The 16,036-nt window shown below is 42.7% G+C and overlaps 15 protein-coding genes across 15 annotated transcripts; 4 read left to right on the plus strand and 11 right to left on the minus strand.

Moving 5' to 3' along the window:
* Nucleotides 1-308: 308 nt before the first annotated feature.
* On the minus strand, nucleotides 309-713 carry HK407_10g15530 (uncharacterized protein; the record flags this gene model as incomplete). The annotated part of the gene is made up of 1 exon (XM_060421509.1): nucleotides 309-713. The coding sequence occupies one exon, from the start codon at nucleotides 711-713 to the stop codon at nucleotides 309-311; it is 405 nt and encodes a 134-aa protein (XP_060276244.1).
* Nucleotides 714-803: 90 nt separating this feature from the next.
* On the minus strand, nucleotides 804-1,262 carry HK407_10g15540 (uncharacterized protein; the record flags this gene model as incomplete). Its single annotated transcript, XM_060421510.1, has 1 exon — nucleotides 804-1,262. One exon carries the CDS (start codon nucleotides 1,260-1,262, stop codon nucleotides 804-806), a length of 459 nt encoding a protein of 152 aa, XP_060276245.1.
* A 55-nt stretch (nucleotides 1,263-1,317) lies between these two features.
* HK407_10g15550 (uncharacterized protein) lies at nucleotides 1,318-2,694 on the minus strand (the record flags this gene model as incomplete). Its single annotated transcript, XM_060421511.1, has 1 exon — nucleotides 1,318-2,694. One exon carries the CDS (start codon nucleotides 2,692-2,694, stop codon nucleotides 1,318-1,320), a length of 1,377 nt encoding a protein of 458 aa, XP_060276246.1.
* A 143-nt stretch (nucleotides 2,695-2,837) lies between these two features.
* On the plus strand, nucleotides 2,838-4,391 carry HK407_10g15560 (uncharacterized protein; the record flags this gene model as incomplete). The annotated part of the gene is made up of 1 exon (XM_060421512.1): nucleotides 2,838-4,391. One exon carries the CDS (start codon nucleotides 2,838-2,840, stop codon nucleotides 4,389-4,391), a length of 1,554 nt encoding a protein of 517 aa, XP_060276247.1.
* Nucleotides 4,392-4,620: 229 nt separating this feature from the next.
* Nucleotides 4,621-6,045, plus strand: HK407_10g15570 (uncharacterized protein; the record flags this gene model as incomplete). The annotated part of the gene is made up of 1 exon (XM_060421513.1): nucleotides 4,621-6,045. One exon carries the CDS (start codon nucleotides 4,621-4,623, stop codon nucleotides 6,043-6,045), a length of 1,425 nt encoding a protein of 474 aa, XP_060276248.1.
* A 58-nt stretch (nucleotides 6,046-6,103) lies between these two features.
* HK407_10g15580 (uncharacterized protein) lies at nucleotides 6,104-7,153 on the minus strand (the record flags this gene model as incomplete). The annotated part of the gene is made up of 1 exon (XM_060421514.1): nucleotides 6,104-7,153. One exon carries the CDS (start codon nucleotides 7,151-7,153, stop codon nucleotides 6,104-6,106), a length of 1,050 nt encoding a protein of 349 aa, XP_060276249.1.
* Nucleotides 7,154-7,181: 28 nt separating this feature from the next.
* On the minus strand, nucleotides 7,182-8,165 carry HK407_10g15590 (uncharacterized protein; the record flags this gene model as incomplete). The annotated part of the gene is made up of 1 exon (XM_060421515.1): nucleotides 7,182-8,165. The coding sequence occupies one exon, from the start codon at nucleotides 8,163-8,165 to the stop codon at nucleotides 7,182-7,184; it is 984 nt and encodes a 327-aa protein (XP_060276250.1).
* A 115-nt stretch (nucleotides 8,166-8,280) lies between these two features.
* HK407_10g15600 (uncharacterized protein) lies at nucleotides 8,281-9,273 on the minus strand (the record flags this gene model as incomplete). Its single annotated transcript, XM_060421516.1, has 1 exon — nucleotides 8,281-9,273. The coding sequence occupies one exon, from the start codon at nucleotides 9,271-9,273 to the stop codon at nucleotides 8,281-8,283; it is 993 nt and encodes a 330-aa protein (XP_060276251.1).
* A 98-nt stretch (nucleotides 9,274-9,371) lies between these two features.
* On the minus strand, nucleotides 9,372-11,363 carry HK407_10g15610 (uncharacterized protein; the record flags this gene model as incomplete). Its single annotated transcript, XM_060421517.1, has 1 exon — nucleotides 9,372-11,363. The coding sequence occupies one exon, from the start codon at nucleotides 11,361-11,363 to the stop codon at nucleotides 9,372-9,374; it is 1,992 nt and encodes a 663-aa protein (XP_060276252.1).
* Nucleotides 11,364-11,472: 109 nt separating this feature from the next.
* HK407_10g15620 (uncharacterized protein) lies at nucleotides 11,473-11,811 on the minus strand (the record flags this gene model as incomplete). Its single annotated transcript, XM_060421518.1, has 1 exon — nucleotides 11,473-11,811. One exon carries the CDS (start codon nucleotides 11,809-11,811, stop codon nucleotides 11,473-11,475), a length of 339 nt encoding a protein of 112 aa, XP_060276253.1.
* Nucleotides 11,812-11,820: 9 nt separating this feature from the next.
* HK407_10g15630 (putative Rpp14/Pop5 protein) lies at nucleotides 11,821-12,183 on the minus strand (the record flags this gene model as incomplete). The annotated part of the gene is made up of 1 exon (XM_060421519.1): nucleotides 11,821-12,183. The coding sequence occupies one exon, from the start codon at nucleotides 12,181-12,183 to the stop codon at nucleotides 11,821-11,823; it is 363 nt and encodes a 120-aa protein (XP_060276254.1).
* A 24-nt stretch (nucleotides 12,184-12,207) lies between these two features.
* Nucleotides 12,208-13,485, minus strand: HK407_10g15640 (pyruvate kinase; the record flags this gene model as incomplete). The annotated part of the gene is made up of 1 exon (XM_060421520.1): nucleotides 12,208-13,485. One exon carries the CDS (start codon nucleotides 13,483-13,485, stop codon nucleotides 12,208-12,210), a length of 1,278 nt encoding a protein of 425 aa, XP_060276255.1.
* Nucleotides 13,486-13,629: 144 nt separating this feature from the next.
* HK407_10g15650 (uncharacterized protein) lies at nucleotides 13,630-14,112 on the plus strand (the record flags this gene model as incomplete). Its single annotated transcript, XM_060421521.1, has 1 exon — nucleotides 13,630-14,112. One exon carries the CDS (start codon nucleotides 13,630-13,632, stop codon nucleotides 14,110-14,112), a length of 483 nt encoding a protein of 160 aa, XP_060276256.1.
* A 77-nt stretch (nucleotides 14,113-14,189) lies between these two features.
* Nucleotides 14,190-14,891, minus strand: HK407_10g15660 (arv1-like protein; the record flags this gene model as incomplete). Its single annotated transcript, XM_060421522.1, has 1 exon — nucleotides 14,190-14,891. One exon carries the CDS (start codon nucleotides 14,889-14,891, stop codon nucleotides 14,190-14,192), a length of 702 nt encoding a protein of 233 aa, XP_060276257.1.
* Nucleotides 14,892-14,951: 60 nt separating this feature from the next.
* Nucleotides 14,952-15,983, plus strand: HK407_10g15670 (histone deacetylase; the record flags this gene model as incomplete). Its single annotated transcript, XM_060421523.1, has 1 exon — nucleotides 14,952-15,983. The coding sequence occupies one exon, from the start codon at nucleotides 14,952-14,954 to the stop codon at nucleotides 15,981-15,983; it is 1,032 nt and encodes a 343-aa protein (XP_060276258.1).
* Between the last annotated feature and the right edge of the window lie 53 nt (nucleotides 15,984-16,036).

Genomic DNA, 16,036 nt, shown 5'->3' on the forward strand with positions numbered 1-16,036 from the left:
GGTGAGAGAGGCGAGAGGATGAGATGGATGAGATGGAGGAAGGGAAGGATCATTCGGAAGAAGTTGATGGAGGAGGGAAGGATGAGAGCGAAGAGTAATAAATAAAGTGAATGGAAGTGAGTAGATGTGTATAGTAAGTGAGTAGATGTGTGAGAAGCCCGGTGCACAGATGAGCCATAATGAACAAGCTAGTTTGATAAATAAAACAACATAAGATAACTAGGCCCATTGGTTTATTGCTATTATATAACATCACAAAAATACTTTTCTGTATGCAAGATTATGCATATTACTCTATTTGATGTAAGTCAAACATATTTCATGAATCCATCCTCTCCAACAACAATTGTTTTTCTTTTCTTCCTAAGAGTTCGTTCTCCAGACTCATATCTTTCCATAAACGCATTCATCTCTGCTTCAACTTTTTCAACATCAAGTAATGTCGGCGAATAATTCACCTTGACACATCTGTTGTTCATGAACCGAATCGCTCCATTTATATCATTAAATTTGTAGACATACACAAAGTTTCCATTGCGTTCTTCCTTTGACTTCAACTCTCCATCATCAATTTCAATTGGCATGTCATACATCAACACAAACGACACCAGATTCTCCTTTGTTTCGATGTTTGTGCGCATTTCAATCTCTGATGTAACTCCTTCAATTTCAAACGGAAACTTGACTTTTATAACATCCATGGGTATTGCCATGCCATAACCATATTACTACATCATCTATTAGCTCATTTGTATAAATTCACTAGTCACATACTTTGTTTTCAATCGTTCGCCATCATGTGCTTACACCTCATTATTGCAATAGCCTTGATTCCAAACCATATCTCTACAGACTTCATGCATCTCACTTTTGCTAAGGAATCCACATATCTCGCATTGCTTATATACTTCATCAAGACTCAATATAAACTCAGAGTGCTGGACAAGTGTTCTTTTAGTGACTTCAAGTCCTTCTTCAGCTTCGCAAACCCATCCATTCAGTATGAGCATATCCAGGACCTCCCCGTTTGCTGGCTCTTTGTACACAACTTTCCGGAGTACTTCCTTGATTTCTTCAAGACGTCCATCATGCCTGCAACTTGTGCGATGATCTTTCAGCAGCAAACATGATCGGTCTGGCCACTCAATCACTTCATACTCCATAGGCCGCAACAACTCATTGGCAGCTTCTACAATGCATCCATGTATCCCATAGACAACTCCATCTGCAAGCAGTTTGCACACTACATCGCAAACCTCCATCCCTACAAAGCATTTTGTGCAAAATAAACTCATTTCAAGACTTGCATTTAATTACTCAAAGCTCGGCCTTTGGCGCAAGGCCTTCTCCAGCATCAAACCTTCTCTCCTCCTTGTGCTCGTCAATATGGACCATGCCTCCAAAACTAGATAGATCTGTTCCAAAAGTACCAGACTCACGGATAAATTCAACAACACTCTGGAAACTCTTGACCCCGCCTTTTGAATACTGTACACTCTCATTACTTTCTGCTTTATATAGAACTATAGCAGGCACAAACCTCACATTGAAATCCTCAATATCATTTACATCATTCAATCCAACATCACAATAGCCAATCACTAGCTTGTCATTTGCATGAGCCTTTGCAAGCTCACCAATCCTCTCCAAAATCGGCTTTATATTTACACAGTGCGGGCACCTCTTCATGCCAAGCACGATCAGCCTGTCCCTAGAAACATCTTCGAGATATGCTCTGCTGTTATTCCTGGTTATGACTTTTACGCTCCTCTCTTCGTTGTCTGCTGGCTCATCCTCTGTTTTGTAAAACACCGTTGCCTTCTTTTCAATCACGTCCCTGATAAATCCCGCAATGTTTTCCTTTGCTGCATTCTTTAGTACATACTTTCCTCCATCATCATTGATTGACACACATCCTGGGAAATCGCTTTTGCTCAATCCATACTCCCCAACATTCAGCTTGTCTTCTATCACCGGAACCAAAATCACCCTTACATCATACCTGAACTCCGCCAAACGCTCGAAATACTCCTCACGCATTTCATCAGACCGTCCGTTTTCAAAAAATATGTAGAATATGTTTACATCCAACATATTGTATAGATGAATGTTCTCCCTTGTAGTGTATCCCATGATTGGCAGCGAAGATAGTGGGAGAATCTTTTTTACATTCGCATCGTTTACAGCCATGATATATCTTATGTCATCGGATGAGTTATACGCATATGCACCAGGCACAGGAACATTCAGCTCCGATGCCAATACTGAGTCGGTGGATACAAATATCTTCGATGCATCTCTTCCTGGATATATTTTTGTATTATGCCCAGAAGCATCCAGAAAATACACTATGAAGTTCTGTTGAAACTTCTCTGTATTTCCTGCTCTCATGAATCCAATCACATCCTCATCTGGCGCCGGGTACTTTCTTAGCATGTTTATTGCCGCATCTACCTCTTCTGCGCTTGGAACAACAAACATTCTCCCATCGTGTCGTACTTCCACACCCTCGCCTTCGGACTTTTCATCTTGAGGCACATACGCAGACACGTCCTTCATTTTATTGACCACATCAAACAGAGACGGGCTTGGCACAATCTTAAGACCTTCAAGCATGTTTGCTACGGACTCAGCCATAGCATCACATCCGATGTGCATGAGTACCACGAATATATTCAATATTGTCAATCGCATTCAGGGATTGTTTTTGTGTTTAATATAAACAATCCAGGATTGAATTTATCTTACTCAAGCATGTGATAGCAGAGGTATTTGATTAGCCACACATTTGGTGTTCAATGATAACATTACATTGTATCAAAAGCGCCATACCCTTGATGATTGAAAGCTCAGGAATAAAGGCATTCATAGTGGAGTACTTCATTGAGCATGTCCGGGAAGATATCAGTAGAATGGCTGTGAACATACATTCCACTTTGCAAACGCGCTTCTTGCCCAATGAGGTTGTTTATGTTGTAGATAAGAAGATTTTCGCAAGAGTTGCTCGGAACCTTGGAAATGATTATACCGTAACGGTGGATTCTGAGGAGGGAGGGCATGAAGTGCAATGTGTGTTTTCGTCACTTGAAAGGATAAGAAATGTAACCGAATGCGATATTAGGATGTATTTGCTCGGAATAACTATGGAGACTGCTTTTGGCCGAGTGCTGAAGAAAGATGTATTCAAGAGCATAAAAGAAGCAATACAAATAGAAAAACGCAAAGGCGTTCCAAGTAAGCAGCAATGTGCAAATGCAAGCATGCCTAAATCGATTGAAAAGCATAAGCTAAAAAATGAAATGTATCAGAAGCAATGCGTGTCTAAAAAGATCAAGAAAGAGAAGGATGCATGCGAAGAAGTGGATGGTAAAGAGAAAATGAAGCAACACAAAAAAAGAAGGAGCAATGATTTCGAGGAGCTGATTGGAAATGGGCTAGACCACGAGTGCAAGTTGAGTTTTGAGTCGGTAGGTGTAAAAGAGATGAGGCTTGTGATGAAAGTCTTTTGCTTTATTGCCAACTTTAAGGAAATTCTTGGAATTAGAGGCGTGCTGCTGGATGAGCTGGTAGAGATGTTCAAAAATCAATCTTATGAGTCTGAGGCTGTGTCTTCTATGCATATGAAGATGCTTGAGATGATACAAGAAGATGCTCGTGATTGCATGGTTGAGGATTTTGTGGAATGCATCAGGCCGTCTGCGATGCTGATAAAGGAAGCAATGAAGGAGTCGAAAGCCGATGGAGGCGGGATGCATGCAAATGTAGCGGCAAAATGGAACGATAGCATGAGTATTGATGATATTGTGAGGTATGAATGCAATTGGAAACAGAAAATAGCCATGCTTGTGGAGTTTCTTTCAAGCCACCTGAGAATGGATCTAAAAGAGATAGGAATACGTGTATTTGGTTCTGATGTTTATGGGATGAAAGACCATAAATGTGGAATGGTTGATAGATTGGTTTTATTTGAGTTTTTGATGAACATGTTTTGTGTAACAAATGCTTTCAGAAGCATGATATCTGACAGAATGAAGGCATTGAAAGAGCTTAATAAGCAACGGAAAAAGGCACAGGTGTTGATTAAGAATACCAAAAAAGCAGAAGATGCATGCGTATTGAAGGGCAAATCCACAGAGCAGCAGAATGAAGATGCATGCTGCAGCTTGAATACGCCGGATTTGCAGCCTAGTGTATTTATAAAAGCCGATCTTGGAATTATTAATGGCATTCGCTTTTTCGTAGCAGATGGAAGCATATATGCACAGAACGGCCAAGACTACTACATCGTGCCAGCTGATGCGCTAAGTATGATGAGCAATAAATATCGTGTGAAAAGTAAAGATGAGAAGAATGCGATGATTAACATATTGCAACACTCGAAGATAATGTGATATGGTATTAGTTAAGTATCAATCATATGGATTTGTGATTAAATAGAATCGATATACATGTTAAGCATCTACCTTAGGACTCCTACTGCACACCCGATGTATAAATGCAGTCGATCATGTGCTATATAAGCTACTCTGTTGTTCTGCCAGGTTTGAAAAATGATACACCGAAGCGCCACTGTTTATGCATGATGCAACAAATGCATTTTGACTGGTATAAACAAGAGCAATGATCAGCAGGAGCAGGATTGATAACTTATTGAGAAATGACATTGAGGCTTCGTCATTCGATCATAGCATGAACATAGGAAGATATGTGACAACCATCAGAAGCCTTAAAAAGAAGTATCTTGGCAATGAAATCACATTGCTTGATATTTATCAGTACTACCGAGTACCACTATCTATGTATACATCCAGGAAAATGAGAAATGTGTTTGTGACTGCTTCTCTTTGCCTGACTGTGTACATTACATCAAACATGGACACGCTGAGAAGCAACAGTATCCCAAGCCTCGGGCTGAATTTTTCGTCGGCAGCTTTGGTTGTTGGAGGAGCCTTTGTAGGAAAAGAGATTATTTCATATGTGCTGAACCTGAAAAAAACAATGTCTATGTTCTACATATACAGATACATATTGAAGAGTGATACCGAAAGCACCAAGTTCAGGGACATTGTTGAGCAGATAATTAGGCTCGAAAAGGAAATACACGGAAGAGAGTTGCGTGAGAAAGACATCCGATACATTATCAACCACGAAAAGTTCCTGTTGCTGCTGCTGATGAGGAGGTTTCCATCAATCTTCGATCCAATGTGTTCCAGGTTTTTGCTTTACATCCTGCATCTCTACATTAATAAAGTAGGCGTACATGCAATCGATGAGCTGTGTGATGAAATCAGAGTAGTGGTTTTGATCATGGCCGTGCTTTCCCCTGTGATCTCCATATTCTTCATGCTGTACTATGTTGCAAAAATAATTGAAAACTCTCAGAACTGCATCTTCTATGCATTCAGAAGGGAGCATAGAACGTCATTCAAGTATTTCATAACAAAAGGCACGGAATATCCTCACGAAACCCAGATGAGGATTCAAAGGGGTGCAAAGTACCTCGATCAGTTTTTCCAGCTCAAGAGAGGCAACTATCTTGTGGGCATATGCTCTGCAATCTCGTTCTTCTTGAGCTGCTTGATCTTCCTTACTGCATGCTTGATGATCAAGACAGTACTAACAAGCAACTCTACACTCAACGGTGTTTTCCGTGAAAACATAAAGATATTTGGCAGAAAAACAAGCATAGTCCATCTGTCATACTTCATAGGAGGCATTTCTTTTTGCCTGAAATGCTTGAACTTTAGATATGCAACGGTTAATCGTCGGAAGGCATTTGCAAAATGGTGCGAAATCATGGATCAGGACGGGCTTCTTAAATACTCCAGAAACAGAAAGTATCTGGAGCGTGTCATAACAAGGTTCTTTGTGCCTAGAATCTACCTTTTTGTCTTGGAAATAATCTCTCCGTTTGTTGTTCCATTCCAGCTCTCGAGATTCCGGAGAGAGCTGAGAAGCATTGAGTTAATGTTTCAGTCTGCAGGGAATTATCAAGAATACAATAGATTCTTCAGAAGCAAACGTGCATCTGTCCTTGACTTATAGAATAGAGCTGTCCAGTTGGCACGCATTATATAAATATCATTTTAATGATTGCTTCCCTCTACTGCAAGAGACACATCTCGTTTCTTTCTATTTCCTTTGCTTTTCGCGCAACACATGATGGGCTTATCACATACATGCTGCTGAATCTTCTCAAGAACGTTTGTGTATCGCTGTTGACCAAAAGCCCCTTTTTCAATTCAATAGCAAGGTCCTCAGGAAACTCCTCGCGGTCAAGCACTGGCAATGCAAGCCAAGCAGATGGAAACAGCTCAAAAACCTCATACTTACAGTTCGGAAACATAATCGACGGCTTCTTATTCGATCTCACTGGCTCCATGTTCTCCATGTCTCTCTCAACCCATTCATCGCTGCTCTCAGACTCCACCTCCTCTCCATCGCTGCTCTCAATATCCTCAGCCTCATCCACATCCTCCCAATCAGATTCATATTCATAGTCGAGCACATGTGGAAGCTTTAAAGTGCTATTTCGTACAGGCAGCTTTTCATTCAAAACCCTGTGGACTGGCGGCTTCGGCTGATCACTGAACTTGATGAATGTCAATCTTCGTGAATTCTGCACATCCTTCCTTATCCGAATACTGCAGCCAAAAGGACACGTTGGCGTGGCAATCGCAACACTTTCATCAAAGCACACCGGATAAAACATTCCAATCGCCGGCCTTTCAGGCGCCTTTCTGCTTTGCACACTGACAAACTTCAGCATGCTCGAGTCGCTCATACTTCTATCCAAGCATTGCTTCTTAGATCTGCCTTTGCCCAGCTCACTGTTTCTAATCCTCTTTACAAGACTAAATATACCCTTCGGAATTCCAGAAACATCATTTGCTGCATACACATATTCATCACTGCCTTCAACAGCCTTCTTCGCAAAGTTCATATCAATCATTGCTCTCAAATACCTCATTCTGTCTTTTTTGCCTGGCTTATTCTTCTTATATCGATACAAAATTTCATCCAACGCTTTGTAATCAATCTTTCGTTTGCAATCCACCAGCAGCACAAGCAGTTCCAGTCGAACATTCAAATCCGCTGACTCCTTCCACTCATGCAGCAGCTTCAATGTCGTTGGATGAAACAGCATCCTCATGGCTCCGAAATGATTCAAAAATATATCCTCATGCAATATGCCCAGTACCATCGCCACTTTCCTCCCTCATCACACGCGCCTGCTTTTCATAACTCAAATCCAAGCTCACTTCAAAGTACAGGCTTCCATAGATCGCTTTCAAATCATCCTGCGAAATATAATGAAGATTTGTATGATCAACAAACGACATGCCTCCCTTCTTGCATATCTCAGCCACAAGCCTTCGTGCTCCCTTGGTATTCATCCGTGCAACCTCATTGAACATCTGCTTCGTCATAATCACATTCAGCAGAAAAGGCCTTTCCTCAACTACTCTCTGAAGAAAAAACACCATCTGCTTGTAGTTCCTATCAACATAATCCTTTACAAGCACCACCATCCTTTCATCATTGAAGTTCAGTATCCAGTCAACGGGCAATGTGTTGAACAACTCAATCTTCCTTTCACTAAACAGTTGGTTCACAAGCACCGCTTGGAAAAACTCCCTGAAAACTTCCGCTTTGCAGCTAAACAAAACGTAAAACTCAACAAACTCTTTGAACCGGCATATCCGCTGTTTCATCTCTTTAATCACAAGCTTCGAGTCCAGCTGACAGAAGTCGTGGTAGAAAAAGTCCTTCAGAAACCGCAATCTCCGGTACTCAAATGGATACAGCGAGAAGCTTATCTCACTCTGCGCTTTCAAAAGCGCCCACTTGATGTCAATCTCAGGCTCAACCTTCTGCTTCTTAAATGCACGGAACTGATTCTCCTTTATCCTGCTTTCAACCTTCAAAACATTCACCTCCTTCTTCAGGCTCTCAATCTTGCGAAGCTCATACAAGGTCGCTTGGCTCTTCTGCTCCTTCATCGAAAAATTCTCCTTCTCAAGCGATATCATGTTCCTACGCAAAATCGATATTTCTCCCTGCAACCTCATATTCTTCGCATTCAGCGCCTTCATCCTCTCACCCTGTATCTCTTCTTCCGTAAGCTGCATCTCGCTTCCCTTCGCATGCGATTCCAATGGCATCCCTAATGCAAACAACCAGCCAATATACTTATTATACACTCCAATCCTCGGATTTGCTTACTTTGAAGTATCCTATTCATCACTCCATGCTACTTCATCTTCCTTGCAAACACACTCATTCCATTCGTATCAGCGAGTCTCTACTTATCTTCAGTAGCGGAAGAGCATACCTCTTGCCATCAAGAACAACTCTGTACACAAACCTCACGCAAATCCCTCCATATTCAATCGTAAAACATCCTCGCCTATCAAACATCACAGATACCTCTTTAAACACACACCTCTCCGATTCAAATGCATCAATAAGTATCTCCTCTTCGCTATAAACTTCTCCATCTATGCATTCAACAACCACAATAAACACTTCTGTACGCTTCACCATTCGTTCGTACCTTACTACCATCCTATCCTCATCGATTAGGTACTTTCCATACTCAACCCTAGCAATCTCCATATCCCCATCCTTGATAACAACCTTGCGCCGTTCATTCTCAACACAAAAATCATCTACCGACATGTGCAGATACACGTCTCCCTTATACAACGCTCCAAACCTATGCATTACATCATCCATAAACTCCCCAAGATCTTCAATCTTCCTTGCCTTGCTGCTAACCGTATCCTCAATTCCGTCTACGCTTTCTCCAAGCATTCTACGCACACTCCTGACTATTTCTTCAAATGCTGTTTCTTCTCCTTCCCCCACTCTAATCATCTCCTTGCATATCACAACATTCTCCATACACTTCAGTGGCTCAAACCCAACAGCATATACTTCAAACATTTTCGTCTCAACCTCCTTTGTTCCTCTAAAATACATTTCAACCACAACTCTGTATAGAACCTCAAATGAATTAAGCTTCATCGATGGAACACTGCTCCTCGGTATCACACATGCATAATTAGCACCGTTGTCTTGAATCACAAGCTGCACAGGAACAGCCTCTAAAATCTTGATCTCATAGCCATTAATAACAAGAGCTCCAACTATCCTGGCTGTTACAAACACATCCATCGCTTCTTCTTGCTCAAAGTGCTTCCTAACCATTATTCTTGCCCGGAATATCCCTCCCACAAACGAGTCATTTGCATAAATCTCAAACATCATCTCTCCAAGCTATCCAAGGGACTTCCAACACAAACATCCACTATCATCCATAAACACAATCCTTCTTTAATCAAAAACATTCACTACATCAATCCTCATCATTTCTTCCATATGCTCCTTTCAAATGGATCTTCTTCCATAGCATTCAAAATGCCCACTCCAAACATATTCTTTTTTGGCTGTTCCTCTCCTGCTGGCTGATTATCTGTATATCCTATACTCGGCTTTGCTGGCTGCTGCCCTCCTTCGCCACCGGAAAACAATCCTCCAAACAGGCTCTTTCCACTTCCAAACACTGCTGGCCCTCCATACCCCACATACTCAGGTACTGCTTGCTCTCCAAATCCATTCACTGAAAAGCTCATAGGCACCTCTTTCTCCTTATCATCGTTCCTAAACCCAAACATCGGCATCTGTCTATCAGCTATCATCCCTCCAAACACAAAAGGTGCCTCCTCCTGCTTAGATCCATTCCGTTCATGCCCTTTCTCGGCACTTCCAAGCTTCCTCTTCAGCGACACCAACCCTGAATTCATACCAGACATACTCAATTCATCCATAGATCCCTGATGCACTTCTCCACCACCATTCAGATCTCCATCAGCTTCAAACTCCTTTTGATTATCCATTTTCATTTCTCCAACAAACGGATTGCCCAAGTCTTCTTCATTCATCAATAGCAATGGCTCTCCCGTTCCCTTCAACTCCACCATTCCTTCATTCAAACCACTTCTATCATCGCTTTCCATTCCTTTCATTCCTTCTCCATTTATACCATCTACTCCATTCTTCTTTAGCGTCGTGCCATTCCCAAATACAGTGCATCTCGCTCCATTCCCTGCATCATTATTCATCACATTCCAAAACCCAAATCGCTTTGGCTCCTGCTTGTCTTTTTCTTCCATCCCAATCTTTGTGTCAGAGCTAGCTTTGCCTATTCGGCTTTCCTCACTCACCCATTCTTCCATCTTATTCACTGCATCACTTTCGTTCTCCATCACCTTATCAACTGCCGTTGATTCATGATCGACCAAACTCTCGCCTGCCTTCTCATTCATTACTCCACTCTCCATTCTAGAGCATACATTGCCAGCTCTTCTATCCTCTGTAAATCCTTCATATCCATATCCACTCGCTCCCTCATTATCTGCTTCATTCACATTCAGTCCCATACTCTCTCCCTCATTCATATCAAATAGCTTTCCTCGCCTCACCTGGCTCAAAATCCTTTCAAGCTTATCCCGGTCTTCAGAATCAAGATCTTCAACCTCAAACTTATCATCCGTAGTATATCTCATCACTCCCCTATCTATCCCAAACTCCTTCTCAAAATAGAAGCATCGCTTCGGAACCTTTGCTTCCCATTTCTCTTTCGCTACTTTTCTTCGCATCCTGTTCTCCTCCTCTTCATACTCCTTCCTCTCGTTCTCCTTCCTCTCATACTCCTTCCTTATCTCATACTCCACACAACTCCTGCAATTGTATTCTCCCCCAAAATTGCACCCAATCTCTCTACTATGCACACCTGACTGGCACAGCTTCCTAACATTCTCTTCGCCAAAGTAATCCTTCTCCTCACTTGTTGATACCTCCCCCAAACTCAGAAATAAGTTCTCCTCCGCATCATACGATATTGCTCTCTCAATCGTTTCTGCTGACGTTCTTCCTTCGCCTCTGTACTTCTTTGGCAGCACGCCCCAGCTAACGTCATTCTCCTTCTTAAGCTGCCCCTTCTTCTGATATCCGCTCCTCCTATGCTTCTTGATCTTCTCATCATTCATCCCCCCATGCTCAGATCCCACTTCTTCCAATCCTCGCTTCCTAGTCATTCCTACTTCCTTTGCAATCCTCCATTCCATCATCCTCTTCAGCTTCTCAAACCCTTCCTCTATCCTCTGCTCACATCCTGGCTCGGCTATCCTCTTGCACAATCCCTCAATCCATGCAAGCTCGCTCATCTCAATCGGTCTACCGCTTCTCAGCCTATCACATAAGTCCTCGTGCGCATCCTTTTCATTCTTGTCAACAATCCTCAACGTCGTCTTAATGCTTCTCCATACTTCCTTCATCTTTTCATAGAATCCTGACATCCTGGGCAAAGCAATTTTTTATCATAACTTGTTATACATCTCCAAATACACACACAATTCCACTCACACATTTATTAGCATAGCACATTCACATTCACATCATCCAGCCTCACATCCTCCCCAGCACACCTTTACTTTCATTTCCATTCACTTCCCTTGCATGCTTCTTCAGCTCGTAAGCCTTCAAAACACACTTGTTCCTTCCTTCTCTCTTAGATTCGTCTCTTGTACATTTTCTAAGCCCATCAGCAATCATCATGCTACTCATTTCATACGGCCCCTTGCCACATACAGGGCACCTTCCTCTTATTCTCAACTCTCTCTTGATGCACAAATAGCAAAACACATGTCCACACTCGCTTTCATGCTTCACACTTATCTTCCCTCCACACACTCCACATTCCTCATCCATGGGATATCTCATCATCCACATATTATTGCTCTCCATCAGTCCGATTCATGCCTTCGCCATGCTTTTCTCAGCCTTTACATACTTCAAAATCCTCTTCATAGCCTTCTTTAGAATCCCAGACACCCAGATCGTTGAAATCGAGCACTTCAGCCCTCCCACCTCTCCAGTCGTGGCAAGCGTAAAAAGCAGGTTCCTATACCCTGACACATCACATCTGATCAGTGCAATCTTGCAATGCTTCAAATACTCAACAACACTCAGATGCCCTGCTTTCGACAATCCATTCATTCCGTAGTCATCCCCAAGCCTGGCCTTCAGAAATGGCAGCAACGACGTCTCCAATGACACATTCCTCTCCTCCTCAAATCTGATCCTCACTGCAATATATCTCATCTTCTGCCTAACCATCTTCAGGGCATAGTTAACCCTTCGTCAAATATCTTCCACTCTAACACTCTTTTCTTCAACCACCATCAATCTTCCTTCAATGCACAACCTTTCAGCAATGCTTCTTACATCCATCAGTTCATCATACATCACACAGATAATTCCTCGATATACACAAAACCTTCTGACTTCACACAACGATCTCGACACCATTACTATAGGAACACAAGGCCAAGATGCATAAAATCGCTCCACCTGGTCCACACGGCAAAGCCATAAAACAATCGCCGATATGTATGGAAATAGCTCACACATTCCAACACCCTCCCTGCATCTTCTGCTGTACTCCTCTGCATCTATACAAATCATCCTCATCGCCTCAACCGCCTTGATAGGAAACCTCCCAACAGCAGTTTCTCCGCTCAGCATCACGCAGTCGCATTCGTCCATCACTGCATTCCCAATATCCGAAGTCTCCGCTCTTGTCGGCATCTCTTTGCTGATCATGCTTTCCATCATTTGTGTTGCGCATATCACAGGCTTCCCGGCCTTCTTTGCTGCTGCAACTATCCTCTTCTGCGAGCTAAACATGCTTCCCATTCCAACCTCAACTCCAAGATCCCCCCTGGCAACCATTATTCCATCAGAGACACACGCAATCTCATTCAGGTTCTCCATTCCCATAGACGACTCAATCTTCGATATAACCGGAACATTCCCAACTATCCTTTTGATGTCCTCGACATCATGCCGAGAGCCAACAAACGATGCAAATATCATGTCTACTCCACACTCAACAGCAAACTCCATATCTTCCTTGTCATCTTCCCTAAGATATCTCGTTCCTATATCCATCCCTGGAAAGTTCATCGACTTGTTGCTTTTCACCAGATGCCCATTCTGCGATATACATTCAAATCCCCCATCAAACACCTCTGTTGTTTTCAGCTCAAGATGCCCGTCATCTATAAACACCTTTCTTCCAATCTTCAGCACACTCAGGTCTATCTCAGATATGCATATTCCTCCCCCTGATTGCTTTGTATAAAACTTCATTACATCACCTGTGCTTACATAAACATCGTCCTCAGTACTGATTCTTACCTCAGGCCCTCGTGTGTCCAATGCTATTGCAACATACCTACCCTCCGATTTCCTGACTTCCTGAATGCCCTTAATCACTTTCCTGTGCTCATTTCTCTCTCCATGGCTGAAGTTTATTCTTGCAATGCTCATCCCTGCCCTGATCAGCTGTGCTATCTTGTCTTTTGAAGATGTTTCTGGCCCAATCGTGCATACAATCTTTGTTTGCGCCTCCTTCATACAACAGGGCCTGGATTATCCTCCCCTTACCTGCAATATTCTCAATTCAGATATTCGGTTATCCTCCACTATGGATCTCAGATAAAGGCCTAAAAGGAGGCTTTGCATGCTAAAACAGACGAATACAGGCTGCCTTCGAAGCACATGAACACAGTTGCAGTATTACTGAAGTCGGCTGATCATCGCAATAAAATCATTGAAGATGCAGCAACAAGTGCATTATTATGCTCTGCAAGGCACATAGTGCTTATATTCATAGAAAGAAACAGCATCTTCCTGTTCAACAACCCCCACGTGGTATTTGAATCTGAGAAGCTTGTTTCCACACAAAAAAAGCTCCAGAGAAAAGCAATCACTGAATACTTGTGCATGATAGAAAGCTCAATAAAGCAAATCAGTTCAGAAATCGAGGTCTCCAAGCTGGTTATCAGTGGTGATGAAAAATACAAGGTAAGAAAGTGCTTGGAATGTCTGGAAGTAGAGGTCGTTGTGCTCATAAGCGAGCCAAGGGGAAAGCATCTCTACGAATACTTCATCAGTCCTCTTGATGACTACATCTTCGAAATACTGCAGATCCCAGTAATCAAAATCCCAGTATACTCGCATCCACGTCCTAAGCAATCCTAACACATATAGCACATCTAGCATCACTATGCAGATAGCCAATACTGTGCCTAATAAATCTTTCAGATACACAGCTTATACTAGTAGATATATACCAATTTATTGAATAGCCTTAGCAATCCTTTGCAAGCCATCTTTGATGCAAATCTACAGCAACAAAAACTTGCAATAGCAGTTTCGTTGTTTAAACCCACTACTTCCGATATCACAATCGAGTTGCAGATCATGCATATAAAATCAATCACAATCAGATACTCCTGGGGCTTATAGTTCCACATCACCATAATAAACACGAACATGCAGTAGAAGCTCGAAAAAACCACTGCCTTTGATAATCTCAAAAACCCAGTGTACCTGCCGAACAAACACATCAGCATACCAATCAGCATCACAAGCTCGACAAACTCCATAATCATTCGTTTGCAAGCTTTCATCACATCATCCATCATCATCAGCTTCGCAAGCTTACTTGTTGTATACACCAGTATCGGCATCTCATCATCTTGAGCAATAGGCATCATAACACTCCTTATCATTAATAGCCCAAGCATGGCCAAGCAATACGCTGCCTTGTTGTCGAACACACTCGTGTTGTTGAACAGGTAATGCCTGAAAACTCTTCTTTTGAGCAGCAGCAAGTCAATCAGCTTGATCAAGTTGTTTACTTCGAAGTATCTGTCCATTCTTTTCCCACACGACCCACACTTGCAGATCTGCTGTATGGTTGAGTTTTTCATAAACAGGTGCCTTGATCTTGCACCGCACTCAACACAGGCATACATCCTTGGGGCACTCCCTCTGTCGTCGATTGCATGAGGTTGTTCTGGCCACAAGCCCTTCAGATGCCGATTGCATACATGTTTGATGAGGAGGTTGGCCTGTTCCACTACGGGCCTAGGCATCCAATGAAGCCATTTAGAATAGCTGTCACACACTCTCTGGTAAGATCGTTTGGCCTTGATAAGAAGATGACTGTGCTTGCTCCACAGACATGTCCTCTCACGTATCATCCAAAAGATTATCTTGACGGCCTTGGCACGAATGAAACATCAGATTGCCCAAACTTTATTGGGCTTCCTAGGTTCTGTGAGCTCTATGGAAGTGCTTCCATAAGCTCGGCGATGATTCTTTCCGAGGGAGTGTACGACACAGTGATCAACTGGAGCGGAGGGCTGCATCATGCTCACAAAAGCGTGCCCAGCGGATTCTGCCATGTAAATGATATTGTCATGGCCATTCTTGAGCTGCTCAAGACGTATAGAAAGGTGATGTACATCGACATAGATGTTCATCATGGTGATGGAGTTGAGGAGGCGTTTCTAGAGTGCGACAGAGTTTTGAGTCTTTCGCTTCACAAGTACGGAGATGGGTTTTTTCCAGAGACTGGAACACTAATTACTACGCCGCACAGAGCTGTGAATGTGCCTCTTCTGTCGGGCATTGATGATGCAAGCTACAAATATGTTTTTGAGCCGATTATTGATGCATGCACAAGGAAGTTTGCACCGGATGTGATTGTGCTGCAGTGTGGAGCAGACTCGCTTGGCGGAGATAGGCTAGGATGCTTCAATCTTTCGATAGGAGGGCATGCATCATGCGTAAGGTATGTGAAATCGCTTGGGATTCCGTTGCTTGTTCTTGGAGGAGGAGGATACACCTTGACGAATGTTGCAAGGTGCTGGGCATATGAAACGGCGGTTCTGTGTGGAGAGGATCCTGCATCCGAGATCCCAGAGGACAATCCGTTCTATACATACTTTAGCCCCACATATACGCTTGACCCTGTGCTCAGAAGGAAGTACTTGAACAGGAATGATAAGGAGTATCTGGACACGGTTATGAGCTTTGTGCTTGACAAGGTAGGCAAGTTTTGAATATGTGTTTTGAGCATGCTATGGGTAAGCATTTGCATCGAGAGGATAGAGTG

This window comes from Ordospora pajunii (assembly GCF_021821965.1).
Source record: "Ordospora pajunii strain FI-F-10 chromosome Unknown Cg_10, whole genome shotgun sequence".
Lineage (NCBI taxonomy): Eukaryota > Fungi > Microsporidia > Ordosporidae > Ordospora > Ordospora pajunii.